A 19320-nucleotide genomic window follows, 5' to 3' on the forward strand; every position below is an offset into this window, starting at 1 on the left:
TACATTTATATAGCGCTTTTCTTGACACTCAAAGCGCTTTACACATTGAGGGGAATCTCCTCATCCTCCACCAGTGTGCAGCATCCACCTGGATGAAGCGACGGCAGCCATTTTGCGCCAGATCACACACCACACATCAGCTTGATTGGTGGAGAGGAGACAGAGTGATGAAGCCAATTATGATTTGGGGATGGTTATGAGGCCATAATGGACAGAATGTCAGGGTTCTGCCACTCTGGTCATGTAAATTCTTGTTTTGGTGGCAGAATCCGGACACTAGTCACGTCTAGTCCTGTCCTGTTGTGCTCGCCTCGAGTTTTCTTGGGTCGAGCTCTTGTTTCTGTCATTGTGTGTGTCTCCGTGTGTGCGCGCGCCTTCGTGGGTGTGCGCAGAGCGTGCGTGCTCCCGCTTGATGCGGCCGTGCGGGATCTGCGTGCCTCAGACGAGCGCTCTTGTACTCGTGTTTGTGTTCGTCTGTCTGCAGCGTGGCGTTTCATTCCCAGCGTCTCAATCTAGTTGGTTTTGGCTTTGGTTGGCGCTGGGATGAAACATGCACTCTGTGTGTGTGAGTGCACGGTGAGTGCTTTCATTCATCGTGTACTCGTGTCTTGCGTTCAGTCTTCTGTTGGTGTTGTCTAGCACGTGGTGCGTGTTTACATGCACCATGTGCTTGTGTCGTCATGAACACGCAGTTAATGAGTTATCTCATTGGCTGCCGGTTCTAGTCGTTTTATGTGAGCGCATGGCTTGTGTTGTCTCTCTGTGTCATGCGCTCTCCTGTCTATTGTCTAGTCCCACCCTCCTTGTTAACCCATTATTAGTTAATTGTGTTCACCTGTTTGTGTGTTAATTTTCTACAGCTTATAAACCCCTCATGTGTGTTGTCCTGTGCCAGTTCGTCATTGTATGTCATTGTATGTTACCTTGTTGTGTGTCTGTTCCAGTCGTGATCCCAGCCAGCCTGTCCGTTTGTTTATTTGTTTTGCTAATGTTTTCCCCCTCGGCGTAGTTTGTTTTGCTGTTTTTGCCTTTTATTTTGTTTTGTTGTAAATAAATAATACTTTACCCTGCACTTGGGACCTCGCCGCTTTTTCGGCTCACCGAACGTTACACAGAGGCCAGTGGGCAAATTCGGCCAGAATACCGGGGTTAAACCCCTATTCATTTTTTTGAAGGACATCCTGAGATTTTTTATTGATCACAGAGAGTCGGGACCTCAGTTTAACGTCTCATCTGAAATACGACGCTCACTAAGCAGTGTAGAGTCCCCATCTATATACTGGGGCAGTAGGAACCACACAAACCACAGGTTGAGTACCCCCTGTTGGCCTCACTGACACCACTTCTAGCAGCAACCTAGCTTTTGTTGTAGCCCAACATCAGAGGTCGTTGCATTTTGTTTGGAAATGAAAGTCAGGAGAAGGTCAGAACCCAATGTCAGGCCTACATCAATGTCTAATGTCGGACAGACGTTGCATTTTGGCCACTTTCCAATGCAACCAAAAAATATTAAAATTTCAACGTCTAATGATGTTACATCCTGACGTTGTGTGGACGTTACCACCTTGACATCTGTCAGATGTTGGATTGGGATTGCCATAAATAATAAATAAATGTCAATATTTGAAGTCAATATAACGTTGGTTTGAGATGTTTGCTCGACGTTGGATTTCGGTCACTTTCCAACACAGCCTAAAATCAATCAAATATTTAATTTCGTTATTGGGCATCAAAATAACATTATCCTTAGACATAATGACCTAAATCTAACCTAATATTAAGGTCTCTTGACTAGAGGTGTGAACCTATACTGGTTTCACGGTTCGGTTCGGTTACGATTATCATGCCTTCGATTCGGTTCAATTCGATATCTCGGTGCATCACGGTGCATTGATGATGCTTTCCATATACAGTGTTATATATTAGGGGGGAGGCTATAACAAGCTGTCTGTATAAACACACAGACACACAGCACCACACTGTCTCTCATTCAAACACATACACAAACATAGACAGCACCAAACAAACAAACAAACACACACACACACACACTTAAGCCCTCGCAACAGGGAGAGCTCGCGCTGAGCGGAGCACAAAAACGAAAAAAAAAAACGACAAAAAAAAAAGCACTTTTCCGACAGTCCCTTACTGAGAGCTCCTCTCAGCGCGAGCTCTGCCAGCTAAACACATATTGCGAGGGCTTAAACGGAGCAATGCTCGTAATGTCGAGCAAAAAAAAAAAAAAGAAAAAGACCGCTGTGAAACATAACCAGCTTTGTCTTTTTGTAGGAAACACACTTTAGATCTTTTTAGGGTAAGAGGTTTTTGAGTTATTGCCATCTATAACTGAATGTGTGTCAGGAATATCGAAAATAAAACCAACTGACCCGCGCTCATTTCTGGCGCCCCCCTGGATGTACAGCCCCCTTAGCATTTGCCTATGGTGCCTATGTCACTGATTTTTGAGTGTTGTAAATACCCGTACTCACCTCCCTCGCGACAGAGCGCATAGGAGATAAATGACGTCAGTACATAATAACCGGTTAATTATTACTGAACCGATACCGAATTGTCCGCGTCTGCATCGCAGTGCACCGAAGAAACAATTAATTTTGACACCCCTACTCATGACGTTAATGTCTCATGACGTTGTGTGTCTGCTGGGTAAAGATGCAATGATTATAGATTCTAGTTGTAAGATTAAAGTCTGAGGAATTATCACGGTTTCACGGTTATCACGATTATTATTCATTCATTAATTTCAAAACATTACTAGTTTAGAAAATCACATAAAAACATAAAAAGTGTTATTTATTGCTGCTCAGTCACTAAATAATACAGCACAAAATAATGATAATAAACAAACAATAGTCCATTTCTCTTTGGACTTAAAAATAAGTGAAAAAAGTTATTGGCATTTCAACATAAGTAATATTTTTAATAATTTTACTCCTGAAAATAAAAGACAGAATAATGAATAAATAAATAAAAATAAGAATAAATAAAAAAATAGTATTTGTCTGATGTAAATCTACATTAGGGATGCTCGAATAATCGATTAACCGTTAACCGAAAGGGTGCGTTTGTAACCGATTAATGGTATCAGTTAAACAATTCTGTGCAGATGGCGCCTGTGTTTCTGTCGGCATGCCGTCGCCTTGTTCTCGTCTACGGCTCTTTTATCCTGCTTTTCTTCCTTTTAAACGGCATAACCACACGTGCCTACAGACATATTTGCCAAAGAAGCAAAATGTAAGAGGAAAGTTGCTGTTTGATAAAAAATATTATGAGAAATACTGTGAAAAATTCCTGCTCTGTTAAACATAAATTTGGGAAATATTTGAACAATAAAATAAAATTCCCATATGGCTAATAAATTTAGGTGGTGATGTCTATGTGTACAAATTCAATGAGGTGTATTTGTGTATTAAGTGTGTTACTAACACTGCAACAAGCACTGCTGGAAATTTAAAGACAAAATCACCTCCATTTTCTCAGCACTGACGAGCGTAACAAAAAATGCGTTTTACCCCTGAAGAGAAACAATAGCGATCCTGAGATTGTAAGTGTTTTGCTTGGGCGTGCATTGAAATGTTGTGCGCTGTTATTATTAAGGTGTGTTTCTCCAGTACGGCTCGTCTCCAGTGTGAGCGATAGGTCCCTATTAGTGCTGATGTTTGACTCCCTGTCGCGGCTGTGGCCCATCTCACCCTCTGCTTCAGCCTCCTGTGTGCCGGCGCTCTGACATCTCCATACACTCAAGTCTTTCATCACCGCGCTGTCGCCACCGGCAAACACACAACTCACCTGCTCGGCACATCTTCATTTCTCTCTGCTCAATCCTGCTGTTTGCCGTTTTATTTAAAGCATCGCTGTTGCATTTTTTTAAAATGTTGTATACTATTTTTTTCTTATGCACAAAATCATTGAGTGTCAGCAGTGTGTGAGACAGACAGTCTCTAATGCTAAAAATGCATTAATTCAGCTTTTTTTTTTTAAATAATCACACTTTATAAAAATTATCTGTGGAAACACTTTGATTGACATTCTCTCTTTTGTACGTGTCATCAGATGGGAAAGCCCCGCCCACTAGTGGCCATCTCTGTTTCTCATTACCATAAACAGCCCTGAGTGAGAAGCAGATCTCTGCTATTAGTTTTAAAATTTAACACAAAGCCGTTTATAGCCCCTCCCTCTTTTGAAAAGAGGGCAGGGAGCACAATCTCATATGAATTTAAAGCGACAGTCACCAAAACGGCACATTTTTTATCAAAGCTGAAGAAAGGCAGTTTCAAAGAGTTCTAAAACAATATCTGTGTGGTATTTTGAGGTGAAACTTCACATACACACTCTAGGCACATCAGTGACTCCTTTTACTCCTTGTAAAAAGGGACACAATAGGTCCCGTTTAACACACAAATAAGGTTAAATGGTCATTTAATTTTTTTATATATATTTTTAATTAACTCCTTTATTATAATCTAATTCAACACAACATTTGTACAGTTACCTTTAATATTTCACACACAAATTAGGTTAAATTGTTCATTTAAATTATTTTAAATTGTTTATTTATTCTTTTGTAATTGTGATGTGTTGAGGATATGTAAAAACTAATTTAAAACATTCAATTTTAGCATGTGTGCTTTACCAATGGGTTTTAGGTGGTTGCTATGGCCGCCACCTTCGATTTTTGCTTTAGAAAACTAAGGGCCCTATCATACACCCGGCGCAATGTTGCGCAAGGCGCCGCGCAATATTCTTTTGCTACTTTAAGCTTGGCGCAAGGGTCATTTTGAGGCATTGCGCCCCGCTGTTTAAAAAGCAAATGCATTTGCGCTCGTATATGCGCCTATAGGCTTTCTGGTCTAAAAAAGCAGGCGTGTTTTGGCGCGTTGCTATTTTGAGAAACTGTAAATAGTCTGTTCTTTAGACCAGAACAAAGTCGGTCTATTGTCTGGCGCAAAGTGCGCCTGGCTTACACACTACAAACAAGATGTAGAGCAATATGCAAATATCTTTACATATGAAAAAGATATAATATATTAAAGATATATATATATAATAAGGATATATATATAGGATATAAATATAAATGATTAAAATATTACAAAACATATTAATTTCTAGCCTACATGAATTTAAAAACCACTGCCTTACTTTCTTCATCTCGGGAGGCTTTTTCAGTTCATTCAATTTGCTTTTGTGTAATGTTATTATTATTAGCAGTATTATTTATTATATCCATATTTATATTTGTTTTATTAAAAACAAGCTTAGATTTGTCCACCTGTCTGGTTTTAGACCATATGGCGCACAGCAGGTGTATTTGGAAATAACTCAGTATTTTGAGCACACTTTGTTATTATTAATCATTTATTTGTTTGCTAGAAATTAGAACTGAATTTAGAAATAGTTTTGAAACAAATCTTTGCGCTTAACAAACGAAATGAATTATTTATAGACTAATTGATGTCTGTGCTTAAAGGTTTCCCTATCCACGAGAGCAAAAACGAAAGTGAACTTACTTTACATCATGTTAATAGCAATGCGCTTATGGCGCGACGCAGCTGGCTCTTAAAGCTAATGGAAGATGAGATTCTGATTGGTTTATTCTCAAAACACACCTATAACTCATTAAGAAAATAAACTCAACCCCTTTAGACCATGTGTCACTGCGCAAAGCTGATTTTTCCATCCTTAAATTAGCAAAAATGCGTTCTGACACGCCCTTAAAGCGTTTGCGCGCTGCATTTTGCGCTCTGCGCATGCACCGTCAAAATAGAGCCCATAGTGTTTACCACAGTACTAGATGGTACCCTCTATGCAGTTGTTGGGCTGTCTTGTGTATTGTAAGCACATTGTGATGCAGTTTATGTCTGGATTAGATCATTCACAGGCACAGCATGATGCCGTGTTGTTGCTTGTTTGTTTGGAGTGATTACATAGGGAGTTGTTATAGAGAGGTTGGTAGGGTCCTAATAGACTGTTTGGAGATAATCAAATTTGATTTTGAGTTTCTTACAGTGCAGTGCTGAGTGGTTTTCTAAAATAGGTCGCATACAGACCTTTTTCTTGGCTGCTGCTTGGAGGGCGCCATAGCGACCAGCGTCTTCTGGTAGAATGTTTAGAACTTCCGTTTACAGCATTTACAACTGGTAATTTGCGATCCGAAAATGGGTTTCAATAGCGTTTTGAGTGGATTACAGTGTGTTTTTGTAACACACAACTTTGAAAAGTGTGTGTTAAAGCCGTTAATCTGTCAGAGATGTGGTTCACACGTGAAAGAAAAACGTTCTCCTAGTTCACGTGTCTGCCGTCAGAAATACAGAGTGTGTGTGTGTGTGTGTGTGTGTGTGTGTGTGTTTTCCCGACCTGTCAGCTGTTCTTAGCGGCTCTTCAAAACACACACACACACACACACACACACACACACACACACACACAAAAAGAAAAACGTTCTCCTAGTTCACTTGTCTGCCGTCAGAAATACAGAGTGTGTGTGTGTGTGTGTGTGTGTGTGCGTGTTTTCCCGACCTGTCAGCTGTTCTTAGCGGCTCTTCAAAACACACACACACACACACACACACACACAAAAAGAAAAACGTTCTCCTAGTTCACGTGTCTGCTGTCAGAAATACAGTGTGTGTGTGTGTGTGTGTGTGTGTGTGTGTGTGTGTGTGTGTGTGTGTGTGTGTGTGTGCGTGTTTTCCCGACCTGTCAGCTGTTCTTAGCAGCTCTTCAAAACACACGCACGCACGCACGCACGCACGCACACACACACACACACACACACACACACACACACACACACACGTAATAGTTCACTGTATTATAGAGCAAACCAGGTTACTGGCATGAATCTTAACAGGTGTGTAAGTCATGCAATTTATTTAAATGACCAATAAAAGTCTGTTACTGATACTCTGCGCCTGATTTGCTGTTGATTCTAATCGCGAGCCGTTTAGGTTTCATTCAGTGTGTTGTATTTACCATGGTTTGTGTTTTTCTGTCATTTTTTTTTTAGTCATTTTAGTGTGTCAGTGGCACAGTACAGGCTACGTGTGTGTGTCAAACATTTTGGTCAATTACATGTGTTTGGGCTGCTTATATATGAAAGAAAGAGAAACTGTTGACTTTAGCGATGACGAGGCTTCATTTAAACAGCAGAAAATATCGACTGACAACGAGGGGAAATGCCTCACAGCAGTTGTTTTCCATCCCATTAGATCACATTTTTTAAATGATCTGTCCAGGAGGTGGCGCTGATCGACAACAGTATTCGTTCGAAGATGATAAAAGCAGGTAAAATAGATTATCAAAGCTGTCCAAATGTGACTGTTTATAGACATCAGCTGCTGACTGGAAGTTCTCAGCATTCTCCTTGCGCATACAAGCAAAGCATAATGGGTAATTTTGCATTTTAAGAATAAGGTCTATCCGCTTGTTAAGTGGTGACGTGTTTGTGACGTATGTAACACTGTTTCCGGGTGCAAGCCGCTATTCATTTGAGTGGAGAAATCATTCATTTATGATCGCGTTTTATTCCTATCACACATTAAAGTTAATTTTATATAAAATCATAGTGTACGCAACAATCTCTGGGCTTGCTGCATAACAAATAGCAAAAATTTAACAGTTTATAAAAAAAAGAATCACTTTCTGGCCTTGGGATGTTAGGCATGGACATATATATTGTGATCGTGATTTTCGAAAGTGTCAAATCGCTTTGTAAACGTTTATTTTTAACATTTCATGAGTCTCCCCTTTCAGTTGAATAGAGCGCTTGGACCCGGAAGCCGCTTCGCGTGACGTCACACTTAACAAGCGGATTGATAACCCCATCTTTACATTGTTTTCTATACGTTGCTTAGCAACACAAACAGAAGCCAAATTTCAGTGTCGGTGTGTGTAACCTTATAGAAAATACTGCTTACAATAGCCCCTTTTACACAGTAATACCAGTAAACATTCTGAAAACTACCGCATCCTAAATTCAAAAAAGCGCTGTTCACACAGGCAAGGACGTTACGTAATTTTTCCAGGAACGACCGCTAAATTCTGACATCATTAAACAGTAATGAGCTCTAAAAGGCTGTGCTTGTATTTGTAAACATAGGAGTCTGGCTTTTGTTGATGGTTCCACTTTTATTGAAAGCTTTAGCATTCATGCTGCTGCTTTTGTCCTAGAGACATTCAAAGGCAAAAGCGCGAACAGCAGCAAATGTTTACACATTTGACGCAAATACAGGTCAGCTGATTCAATTGTTTCCTACTTACATACAAAAGAGCATTGCACTTCTTTTTTTCTTGTCACTATAAAAGGCGTTGAGGCGCACCTTGCGTTTTTGGAGCGGAAAGGCGTGCTCTTTGTGATCGGCCCCTAAATGTGCAACAAATATTTGTTAACTTGCGAGACAGTAACGCGTGCAAACACACGTGTCTGTAGACATATTTTGCCAAAGAAGCAGGGCCGGAGCAAGCTGAACTGGCGCTCTATGCAGACGATGATCACACCGCCCTCAACCCGAAAGTGAAACCGGAAGTGACCAGGGGCTTTGTGTATCAACGCTGCGTGCGCACAAAAACTTTGCATAAGCAAGATTTCACGCTCACGTTTGGATTTACCAACAATGAAATGAACGTGAGAATGTGCGTTAGTCCACGCCAACTTCATGCCTGGCGTACGTGCTTTTCTTGTGTGTGTTTGTTTTATTTCCAATGGCGACTCCTAAAGGCAGTTGTGTTAAATTGCACACTACAAAGTATCTTTGAGCCGTGCAATGGCAGCTGTATGGGACGGGATCATCCGCATGTCTAGCCGTATATAAGGTTTCCATACCATACAGTTGACAAGCCAAACATTAAAGCACAATTTGCATCGATTGCCAGTTTTCCCAATGTAATCGGAGCGATCGACTGCATGCACATTGCTATAAAGGCACCATCTAAGGATGAATTTGCATACGTGAATCAAAAACATTTCCATTCATTAAGTGAAGTTTATTCATAAACTAATTTCGAGAGGAGCACGTGATTATGATTGAACACGGCTGGTTCTGCATTAGCATGCATGATCCACCAATCAGGCCATTCCTAACCCACTATAAAGAGCCAGGGTTTTTCATTACAGTTATCTTCTGTCACGGTTGTGGATCCATCTGCTCCTTATTTGAAGTGTCTGCGTTGTGTGACAGTTCAGTATCATGATGCGTGTTTCTAAGTATGTGTGCTTTTTCTCTCTGTGTTTGTGTGGGTGTCGCGTGGCTGTCAGTGGGTGTTTGTTTTCATGTCATCAGCTGAGCGGTCACATGATCTTTTGTTACCGGAACTGTTGCGTAGCGCGCTCGGCTGATAATCAGCGCGCTACAGGTGTAGCGCATTTTATGTGCCTATAAATGATCAGCGTTCCTGTCTCACTCTGAGAGTTCGCTTTAGAACCTGTCAGTTCGTTGTTTGTTCACGGTGTTTTGTGTTTTTGTCAGACTCCTCCCGTTGAGATCGCTGGTGGTGAGTGGTTTGGTTGATTCCTTGTTGCTGTCTCTGATGAGTCCTCTTCCTGCTACGCTGAGTGTTTGATCTGCTCTGTTGATGAGTTCATCGGAGACATTGCTGTTTCTTCTACGACGAATGTTTGATCTGCTCTGTTGATGAGTTTATGAACATTTATCCGGCGCTGCCGAGACGGACCATCTCTTTAATTACTACTACAGTTTCCTCACTTCCAACCACTCACCATTTTCCCTGTTTTGCTTAAGTAAGCAATAAAGACTTTTTACTTGCATTTGGGTTCCACGTCTTGTTTTTTTACTGTCACAGAACTGTCACATCTTCGATCTGAAGAATCCCCCCTTCCACCCCTACCTCTTCACCTTTCTCTCCATAGGGCAGCACGGTGGCCCAGTGACTAGCACTGTCGCCTCTCAGCAAGAACGTCACCGGTTCTAGTCCTTTAGCAGGCCGGTGGTCGTTTCTGTGAGTAGTTTGCATGTTCTTCCGGTGCTTGCGTGGGTTTTCCCCGGGTCCTCCGGTTTCCTCTCACATTCCAAAAACATGCACAATAATCGATAAATCTAAATTGTGCAATACAGTTAATCTTTCACCATGCAGAATATCTTTTCATAGTTCCTTTTCAAGGGGGAGTTGTGGAGATCTGCCTGAGCTCAAGGCTCCCCTCTCGCCCTCCAAACGGGAGGGAGTCCAAGGCTCAAAAACCTTTGAGCTCAGGGATATCTCCTGGGACAGCATGCCAAACTTGCTTATAATCAATCATCAGCTAAGTGCGAACTCTTGAAATGTGCAAATAAAATTGTGATGCACAAATGCGCTTAACATAATACACACACTTTTTAATGATTCCTACTTGTCTTCCTCGTGATGAAGAGTAGGCAAAATCTGATATGTATAGGAATGAGAAGAATGAGTAGATCAGACGCTGGATTCGAACCGAGTTCATGATGCTGGCTGTCTAATTTTGGTTAAGAACACCAATTGTTGGACAGTACACTCACAGTTCGATGTTCAGACCCCACTGCGTTAACCGCGTCTTCTAAACTCTCCCACTTTATTTCTTTTTTTGTTATTAATTCCAGAGGGTGGGAAGGGTTTTTAGGCTCGCACATGTGTGCTTAGTTTCACATTAAGTCGGATGTACAGCTTTGTGTGTACACAAAGTTTTAGTATGAATTCAATGCAAGTCTTCGTACATGAGGCCCCAGGACCGCGAAGTGAAGACTAGGGGGCGGCGGTTGTGAATGACACTACTGCTCTCACTATTCTGCTGCCCTAGGTGGCTGCCTAGGTTGCCTCTATGTACGCACCGGCACTGCAAAGAAGCAAAAATAAAGAAGGATATTTCTGGTGTAAGAATGGGTTTTAACCTCAGCGGTTTGAACTGTAGTTCTGCCGAGCGACTAAAAAGTTATCAGTATGATGGTAAAAAACTGTACATTCATTCATTCATTCATTCATTTTCTTGTCGGCTTAGGCCCTTTATGAATCCGGGGTCACTACAGCGGAATGAACCGCCAACTTATCCAGCAAGTTTTTACGCAGCGGATGCCCTTCCTGCCGCAACCCATCTCTGGGAAACATCCACACACAAATTTACACACACACACTACGGACAATTTAGCCTACCCAATTCACCTGTACCGCATGTCTTTGGACTGTGGGTGAAACCGGAGCACCCGGAGGAAACCCACGTGAAGGCAGGGAGAACATGCAAACTCGACACAGAAACACCAACTGAGCGGAGGTTCGAACCAGCGACCTTCTTGCTGTGAGGCGACAGCACTACCTACTGCGCCACTGCCTCGCCAAAAACTGTACATTTCTAGTCAAGTGCATATGATAATCTAGCCTCTTACACTGGTCACAGTTGACATAAACCAGCGCTGATGCTGATGCTGATGCTGATGGCTTTATCATAAACTTACCAATTAGGCTATTGATAAGTTAGTGTACCACCTACAAACCAATTTTTTTTTTCATTTGGAAAATTAAAGTTCTTAATAGTTCTTATATAATATAATTTTTAAAAAGCCTACATAATCTACGAATGAAGCAAATCCCAAATCCAAAGATTACTAAAAATGACTAAATGATAACTCCGCACAAACCCACCCCCAAGTGATGTTTTATAAACAAATTTCGTGAGGAGCACGATCAGTTTTTTACGAGGCTAATTCATCACAGACCCACACACAATCATTCTATGATCCAATCAGCTCAAGAGCAAACCCCTATAAACAGTCAAACACGTCCAACCTCCGTTTCTCTCGACTTCAGCGTTCCTCCACCACCCCAACTCCACACTATTAAACCAGATACCTATTTAAATCTGAGGGGGGAGCGTTCTGGAGCCGGGCTAGACAATGCGCTCGGACCCTATCTCTTCATCCTGATAAGGGGAATCACACGAGTTAGGGTGTCTTCCCGAGCTCAGAGCCCTCTTTCGGACAGCACGACAAATACGCATTTTCTATTCAGTCAAATATCTGTGAGTGTGAACTCGTGAAATGATCACTTTAGTAAACTGACAGCACGTCTCTCCTGAAGCAGAAGTATTAGAAATCATTCATGAGTTCTGCACTAAAGTTTAGTGCTCATATGTCTGTCTTTCTTCTATTGGGTCTGTCTTGTGTAATAAACAACGGCTTGTGGGCTCAGTTTTAGTTTTTTTGTTTGAGGAGGTGCTGTGATATCCGGTTGTCGATGGCAGGATGCAGAACGCTGTCGTGATCTGATCAGCTTTCATTCTCACCCTTATCAGATTACAGGTTTTAAAGCTGCTCCGCACAAAACATCTCCGCGTTGACTTATTAGATGTGTAAGATAGTCTCTCTGTCTCTCTCTTTTTCTCTCACGCTCGTCTTCCTCCTCACATCAGACACTAAACAAATGCAAATGTGCGTTTGGGCTTTTCTGTGCATCACAGCACACGCTTCGTATTCATGAAAGACACAATGAGTTTGTGCCTCTGTGCTCCAGGAAAAAAGGCGTCTAACGAATTCTGAAACATCCATCTTTAAGCGCAAACCGTAATGAAGAGAAAATGCAATGAAGGGAGAGGAGTTTAGACGGAAATGAAGGAACGCAGAGATGGAGTGATAGAATAAAGCAGGGTTAAACTGGAGCACGCAGACCTCATCTGACCTCGCAGCTCTGTCTTTTCAACTCATAGTTACGATTTCACTCAGGCAGCAACTTCAGCATTTCTGTGGACAAACGGACAAATAATTATTAGTTTGTTATATAATAGATTCTATATCGTTTTAATATAATAGACACCATTAAAGAATGAATAAAAGATTGCATTTGAGTAAAACATGAATGAATGAATGAATGAATGAATGAATGAATGAATGAATGAATGAGTAAAAAATGGGTAAATAAATGAATGAATGAATTTATCAGTGAATGAATGAATTAAATAAATGAATGAGCAAGTGAACAAATGAACGACTAAATGAGTGAACAAATGAATTAATCAGTAAGCAAATGAATGAATAAGAGAAATGAATAAATTAACGAATGAATGAATGAATGAATGAATGAATGAATGAATGAGAGTGAATGAATAAATTTGTGAACAAAAGAATGAATAAATGAATGAATGAGTAACAAATGGGTGAAGAAATGAATAAATGTCTGCGTGAACAAATTAATGAGTGAATAAAAAATGAATTCATCAGTAAATAAATGAATTACTAAATAAATCAGTGAATGAATGAGTGAACAAAAATAAATGAGTGAGTTGGTGAACAAATGAATGAGTGAATGAATGAATGAATTCATCAGTGAATGAATGAGTGAACAAATGAATGCATGAATTAGAAAACAGATAAATGTATAAACGAGTGAATGAGTGAACAAATTAATGAATGAATCCATGAACAATTGGATGAATAAGTAAATGAATTAATTATCAAGTAAATGATTGAATGAATAAATTAATCAGTGAACAAATGAGTGAGGGAATGAATGAATGTATGAGTGAACAAATGAATGAGTGAATAAGAGAATTAATGTATGAATCAATCAATCAATAAGTGAACAAATGAATAAATGAATGAATGAGTGAGTGAGTGAGTGAGTGAGTAAGTGAGTGAAAAAATGGGTGAGTAAATAAACAAATGAATAAATCCATTTGTGAATAAGTTAATTAATTGTTGAATGAATGAGTAAACAAATTAATTAATGAAGGAATAAATCAGAGAACAAATTAATAAATGAACAAGTTAACAAATGCATCAGTGAACAAATCAGCGGATGAATGAGTGAACAAATGAGTGAACCAACGAATGAATGAATGAATGAATGAATGAATTAATTAATTAATTAATTAATTAATTAATGAAGAAATAAATTAATATTGAATGAATGAAGGCACAAGTAAATGATTCAATGAATAAACAAATAAATAAACAAATGGATTAGTGAATGAGTGAACAAATGAATGAGTGAGTGAGGGGGTTAGTGAACAAATGAATGAGTGAATGAATAAATAAATCAGGAAACAAAAAATAATTAATAAGTCAATGAAATAATAAATTAATGAATGAGCAAGTGAATGATTCAATGAATGAGTGAACACATCAATGACTGAAGTAGTGAAAAATTGAATGAATGATTGAATAAATGAATGAATGAGTGAACGAATGAACGAACGAATCCCAAAATTTGACTTTTCATCAACATCAGATCTTATCTGCAACTCAAAAGAAGAGAAATGTAAAATTACTGGAGTCTCAGGGGAAACATCTCAATGCTTTTCAGACTTAAGCAAAGGTCTCAGTATTGCTTATGTCCAAGAGAAACAGTCAAAATCTCAATTGTGATTTCCCCACAGTTCCTTAAAGTCCCTTAAAATCAAAACTTTGTATCAACATGTTAGCCTCGGTACTACCTACTGTATAAGCGAGTGTGTGCTCCAAAACAGTGACAACATTTGCATTAAGAAGATAGGAAGTTAATAATTATAAAAGAAATGTGGAGCTTGTGACAAGATTGACGTTGTAACTAATCAACAGAACAGTCCATTACAGATGAGGTAGCTTGTCCCAAAGCTAATCTACTGTTCTGTTTCTCACTCAAAACTATACTTCTTTGTCTACATTGCTATCAGGACATAGTAAAAGTCGTGTAATTGGGAATAAGCGAGTGTCTTTGACAGCTGTAAACACTCCTAACCTGCTCTCCTCTGTCTGTCTCTGTCTAACACTTCCACATTAACCTCTCTCTCCTCCATCTCTCCACAGATGACACGGCCGATTCAGGTGAAGCCTGCTGACAGCGAGAGTCGAGGAGGTAAAACACGCTTCGTTTCTGCCTTGCTTTATTGCTCCGCGCTCATTTACTTTCACAGTCCTGTGCGCTTTCTGCTGCTGTCGCTGTGTGCTGCTGATATTGACCTTGGCTGGAGGTTTTTTCACTCTGTTTGAGAGTTTTGTGATGCTTATCAATTGGTTTTATTGAACTGATTGGGATTTTTCTAGGGATTTTTGTTGATATGGTGATGTAGAGCACAGGTGTCAAACTCAGTTCCAAAAGGGCCGCAGCTCTGCACAGTTTAGTTCCAACCCTCATTAAACACACCTGATCAAACTAATTGAGTCCTTCAGGCTTGTTTGAAACCTACAGGTAAGTGTGTTGGAGCAGGGTTGGAACTAATCTGTGCAGGGCTTCGGCCCTCCAGGAATTGAGTTTGACACCCCTGATGTAGAGGATTTAGGAAATGCTTTGTGGGTTGAATTTGAATTTAAAGTCAAAAAAGCCCAACATGGGCTCATTCTGAAGACGTAGCCCTAAATACATTTCTGGAGATTGGGAATTCTGTAGCCACAACATGTATGGCTGCTTTTTGTCTTTAAAATGAATGCTACGAGGTGGTATGACGGCGTTCCTTTTCTCGCTTACTCGCTTACCTTCGTATGGATGACTTTTCAGTTTTTATTAATTTGTCTGGTAGCTCGACATGTAGGTTGGCGGATTTGAGACGCAGAGCAGAGTTGACAGGGTTCAAGTGCGCCGAAGAACGGTTTCAGAAAGCGGGTAAGATAAAAACAAAAGCCAAAACATAAAATAGACAGGTAAATAACAGGGTGAGAATGTGGAAAAATCTGAAAATGTGGTAAAAATCAGACGAGGGCTTTGCTTTTTCTAGATTGCTTTTTAAAGCTCTCTGGTTGGGTTTAAGGAAGGGGGTGGGTGGGTCAATCAGTGCTTTTTAAAACCCTATTAGTTGGGATCAGGGAAGGTGGTGGGTGGGGGGATCAGTCGGTTGGCCAGTCAGTCAGTCAGTCAATAGCGGCCTCTGGTGTATTTATGTGAGAACACCAGGCGCGAATGGCACTTGCGAGAGAAATTTGAGATCTGAAAAAGCGTACACAGCGGCCTCTGGTCGATTTTCGAAAACAAAAACTGCAAAAAAAAATTACCTCCTGGGACGTATTTTGCTCTCTCCAGAAGTGTGCTGTATATAGGGGTACAAAATCAGAATAAGATTACCATGTACCATGTACCATGTTACAGCCCAGGCTTATTCTGATTTTCTGATTTTCTTAGTCTGAAATGTATATAGGAAAAAAGTACCCGTATATATATTTCAGAAGAGCATGAATTATGTAACCAGAGGAATGTATGGCTGCATTTCATCTGTAAAATGAATGCTATGGGGCGGTATGATGCTGTTGCTTTTTGTGCTTTACAGCTAAGCGATTACCTTTGTATAGACAGCTTTTCCGCAGTTACTAGTTTGTCTAGTGGCTCAACGCATACATCGGAGGATTTGTTAAACAGAGCGGAGTTGACTGTGATGATGGGGTTTAAGTCTGGGGAAGAACGATTCTATAAAGGAGGTAAAACAAAAACAGAAACCAAAAAAAAAAAAAGAGTAAATAACATGGTAGAAATGTGGTAAAATCTTAAAACATGGTAAAAACAGGTGGCCGCGAGAACTTTTCTTTGTCTGGATTGCTTTTCAAAACACTGCAGTTGAGTCTCGGAAAAGGGGTAGGTGTGTCAATCAGTGCTTTTTAAAACCCTATTGGTTGTGTTTAGGGAAGGAGGTGGGTGGAGGTATCAGTCAGTTGGTCAGTCAATCATTCAATTAATCAGTCAGTCAGTCAGTCAGTCAACAGCGGCCTCTGGTAGATTTACATGAGAACACCAGGCTTTAATGTCACTTGTGAAAAAATTTGAGTTCTGAAAAAGCGTACACAGTGGCCTCTGCTGCATTTGCAAAAACAAAATCTGCAAAAAACTTAGCTCCTGAGATGTATTTGACACTCTCTCCAGAAATGTAGAAACTCTCTCTCTCTCTCTCTCTCTCATACCCCTATATGCATTTCAGAAGAGCTCAAATTATGTAGCCAGAGGAATGTAGACTAATGCTACGGGGTGATATGATGCCATTCCTTTTTGTGGTTACCAGCTAACTGATTATCTCTGTATGGATGGCTTTTCCGCTGTTACCAGTTTGTCAAGTGGCTCAACACATACATCGGAGGATTTGAGAAGCAGAGCGAAGTTGACCATGAGGCTGGGTTCGAGTCTGGGTTAGAATGTTTCTAGAAAGGTTAAACAAAAGCCAAAAACAAAGCAAAAAAGGTAAATATAGAGAGTTGAATGTGGTAAAATCTGAAAACATGGTAAAAATTTGGCTGCCGCTAGAGCTGTTTTTTTTTCTGGATTGCTTTTGAAAACACTGACCGCTTAGGTTAAGGGAAGTGGGTGGGCAGGTCAATTGTTGCTTTTGAAAACCCTTTTGGTTGGGTTTAGGAAAGTGGGAGGGCGAGGGGATCGGTCAGTCAGTCAGTCAGTCAGTCAGTCAACAGCAGCCTCTGGTAGATTTATGTGAGAAAAGCAGGTGCGGATGGCACTGGCGAGAGAAATTTGAACTCTCAATAAAGCCTACACAGTGGCCTCTTCTGGATTCATGAAATCAAAAACTGCAAAAAAAAGTACATCCTGGGATGTAATTGGTACTCTTAAGAAATGTATATAGGGGTACGTATTCAGAATGAGCCTGAGTCAATAATATCCAGCTGCAGGCCAGCAGAACCACACACGTTTTAGGCGCACACAATCTAGGACACACAATCTAGGCAAACCATATATGGTTACGACAGATGTTAATGTTATTAACGTCTTTTTGAACATCGTCATCGATATATTTTGATATATATGGTTAATAAATATTGTAGACAATAAACAATAGCGTTTACTTTATTTCACAAATATCGCAATTGAGACGGCCGAATGGGGAGCATTGTTTCGATCGCCATTCAATATAATAGACTTAACAGTTTTTAATTAATCATTATAGCTGATCAGTCATTATTATCTGACAATAATATTGCAGATACTCGTCTGCTGTCTTGATAGTGTTTATTTGCTTAACTTTCTAATAATCTTTTAATTAATGATTTCCCACATTTAATACTGTAGTAATTTATAGTAAGCAATAAATTGTTTTTAAACCAAAATTTAGCAATAGGAACAAATTAACTATTAATAATATATATATATATTATATATATACTATATATAACTAACTAACAGCTGTGACAGTTTAGTAAAAGATAGTTTATATATAAACTTATAATTATAATCAGATAATCAGTTAAGATAATCAGTTTATAACTATGTATATTGTTTAAATAATTAACTATAGTAGGCTAATTTATTTTAAAGTGACACATTATTGTTTGCTTTTTATATTTTACAACAAAGTGATTTTAACCAAGTATGATAATATTAAGATCTTGAATTAGTTTATTACACTCAATCCAACAATTAGACGGTCTATTATGTTTTCTTTGTGTATGTGAACAAAGTTGAATAAAGTCATAAGTGTCTTTAACCAATTATTTTTATTTACATAATTTCAGAAACTGCATAGATGTTAAAATGATCGTAACGATATAATAATAATAATAATAATAATAATGACTGAAATGGGAAACCATATTGTGAAATTCAATAGGTGGCGATAATGCTAAAGAGTTAGTTACCATATATGGTTTGACTAAATCGTGTGTCCTAGATTGGTTGTGCCTAAAACGTGTGTGGTTCTGTGGGCCTGCAGCTGGATATATCTCGCCTGAGTTGGTATATTGGCTCTTTTTGTTGGATCACTGAATGCCTCCTCAAATGTAAGTCACTTTGGACAAAAACGTCTGCTAAATGACTAAATGTAAATGTAAAACACTTTCATTGTCTTATAATGTGCATTTGTTTTTATCTTATTTGCCTAAAGATTATCAAATGAGTTGCCAAGTGAAAAAAACCCTTCTGTGTATTATGCAAATCTGCAGTGATTGGTCAGATGACATGCTGTTGTGATTGGTTGATATAGCTTGGGATTCATTTAAAAAAAACGACTCATTTTAATGACTTAGGGTGGACTTTTTCTTTTGAGAGACTGTAACTTTAAGCACAGTGGCCTTTCAGCTTTAAAATTTGCATGTTATTTTCATTCACTTAGTGCTGTGTTACACGCTGCATGAAATGTGATTTTCACAAATCCATGACAGGTGCACTTTTAGCATATATTCATGTGCAGTGTTTTCTCACATCATACAGAAGTGTCTTGTGAACATCTTTGGTTATTGGTGTTTTTTTTTCAGGTTTGCACTGAAACTGCATCAAGTTGCAACAGCACTTTGCAATAAATGATTTTATGATTGCAGGCCAATTATAGTAGGCTGCAGTTGTATATTGAGCATATTAAAGTTTATGGTCGCAGTTTTATTTTTAAAGTCTGCATTAAGGCTAACTAGTAAACAACATAAAGAGTTAAGTATCCATCTGAAG

General features: G+C 39.4%; 1 protein-coding gene and 1 long non-coding RNA gene across 3 annotated transcripts in view; one reads left to right on the forward strand and one right to left on the reverse strand.

Annotated features, from left to right (window-relative positions):
* LOC147846549 (uncharacterized) overlaps positions 1-19320 on the reverse strand; it is a 1651758-nt gene that overhangs the window by 381612 nt on the left and 1250826 nt on the right. The window lies entirely within an intron of this gene.
* LOC141378996 (CUGBP Elav-like family member 5) overlaps positions 1-19320 on the forward strand; it is a 232951-nt gene that overhangs the window by 49531 nt on the left and 164100 nt on the right. For both annotated transcript variants that reach the window (XR_015478995.1, XM_087241484.1), the window contains exon 2: positions 14763-14811. Coding sequence is in view for 1 of the 2 variants with exons in the window: in XM_087241484.1 (XP_087097610.1) it covers positions 14763-14811 (49 nt within the window). In the remaining variant the exon portion in view is untranslated. The remainder of the gene's footprint in view (positions 1-14762; positions 14812-19320) is intronic.

Source organism: Danio rerio, chromosome 2 (assembly GCF_052040795.2).
Source record: "Danio rerio strain M-AB ecotype USA chromosome 2, GRCz13ab, whole genome shotgun sequence".
Taxonomy (NCBI): domain Eukaryota; kingdom Metazoa; phylum Chordata; class Actinopteri; order Cypriniformes; family Danionidae; genus Danio; species Danio rerio.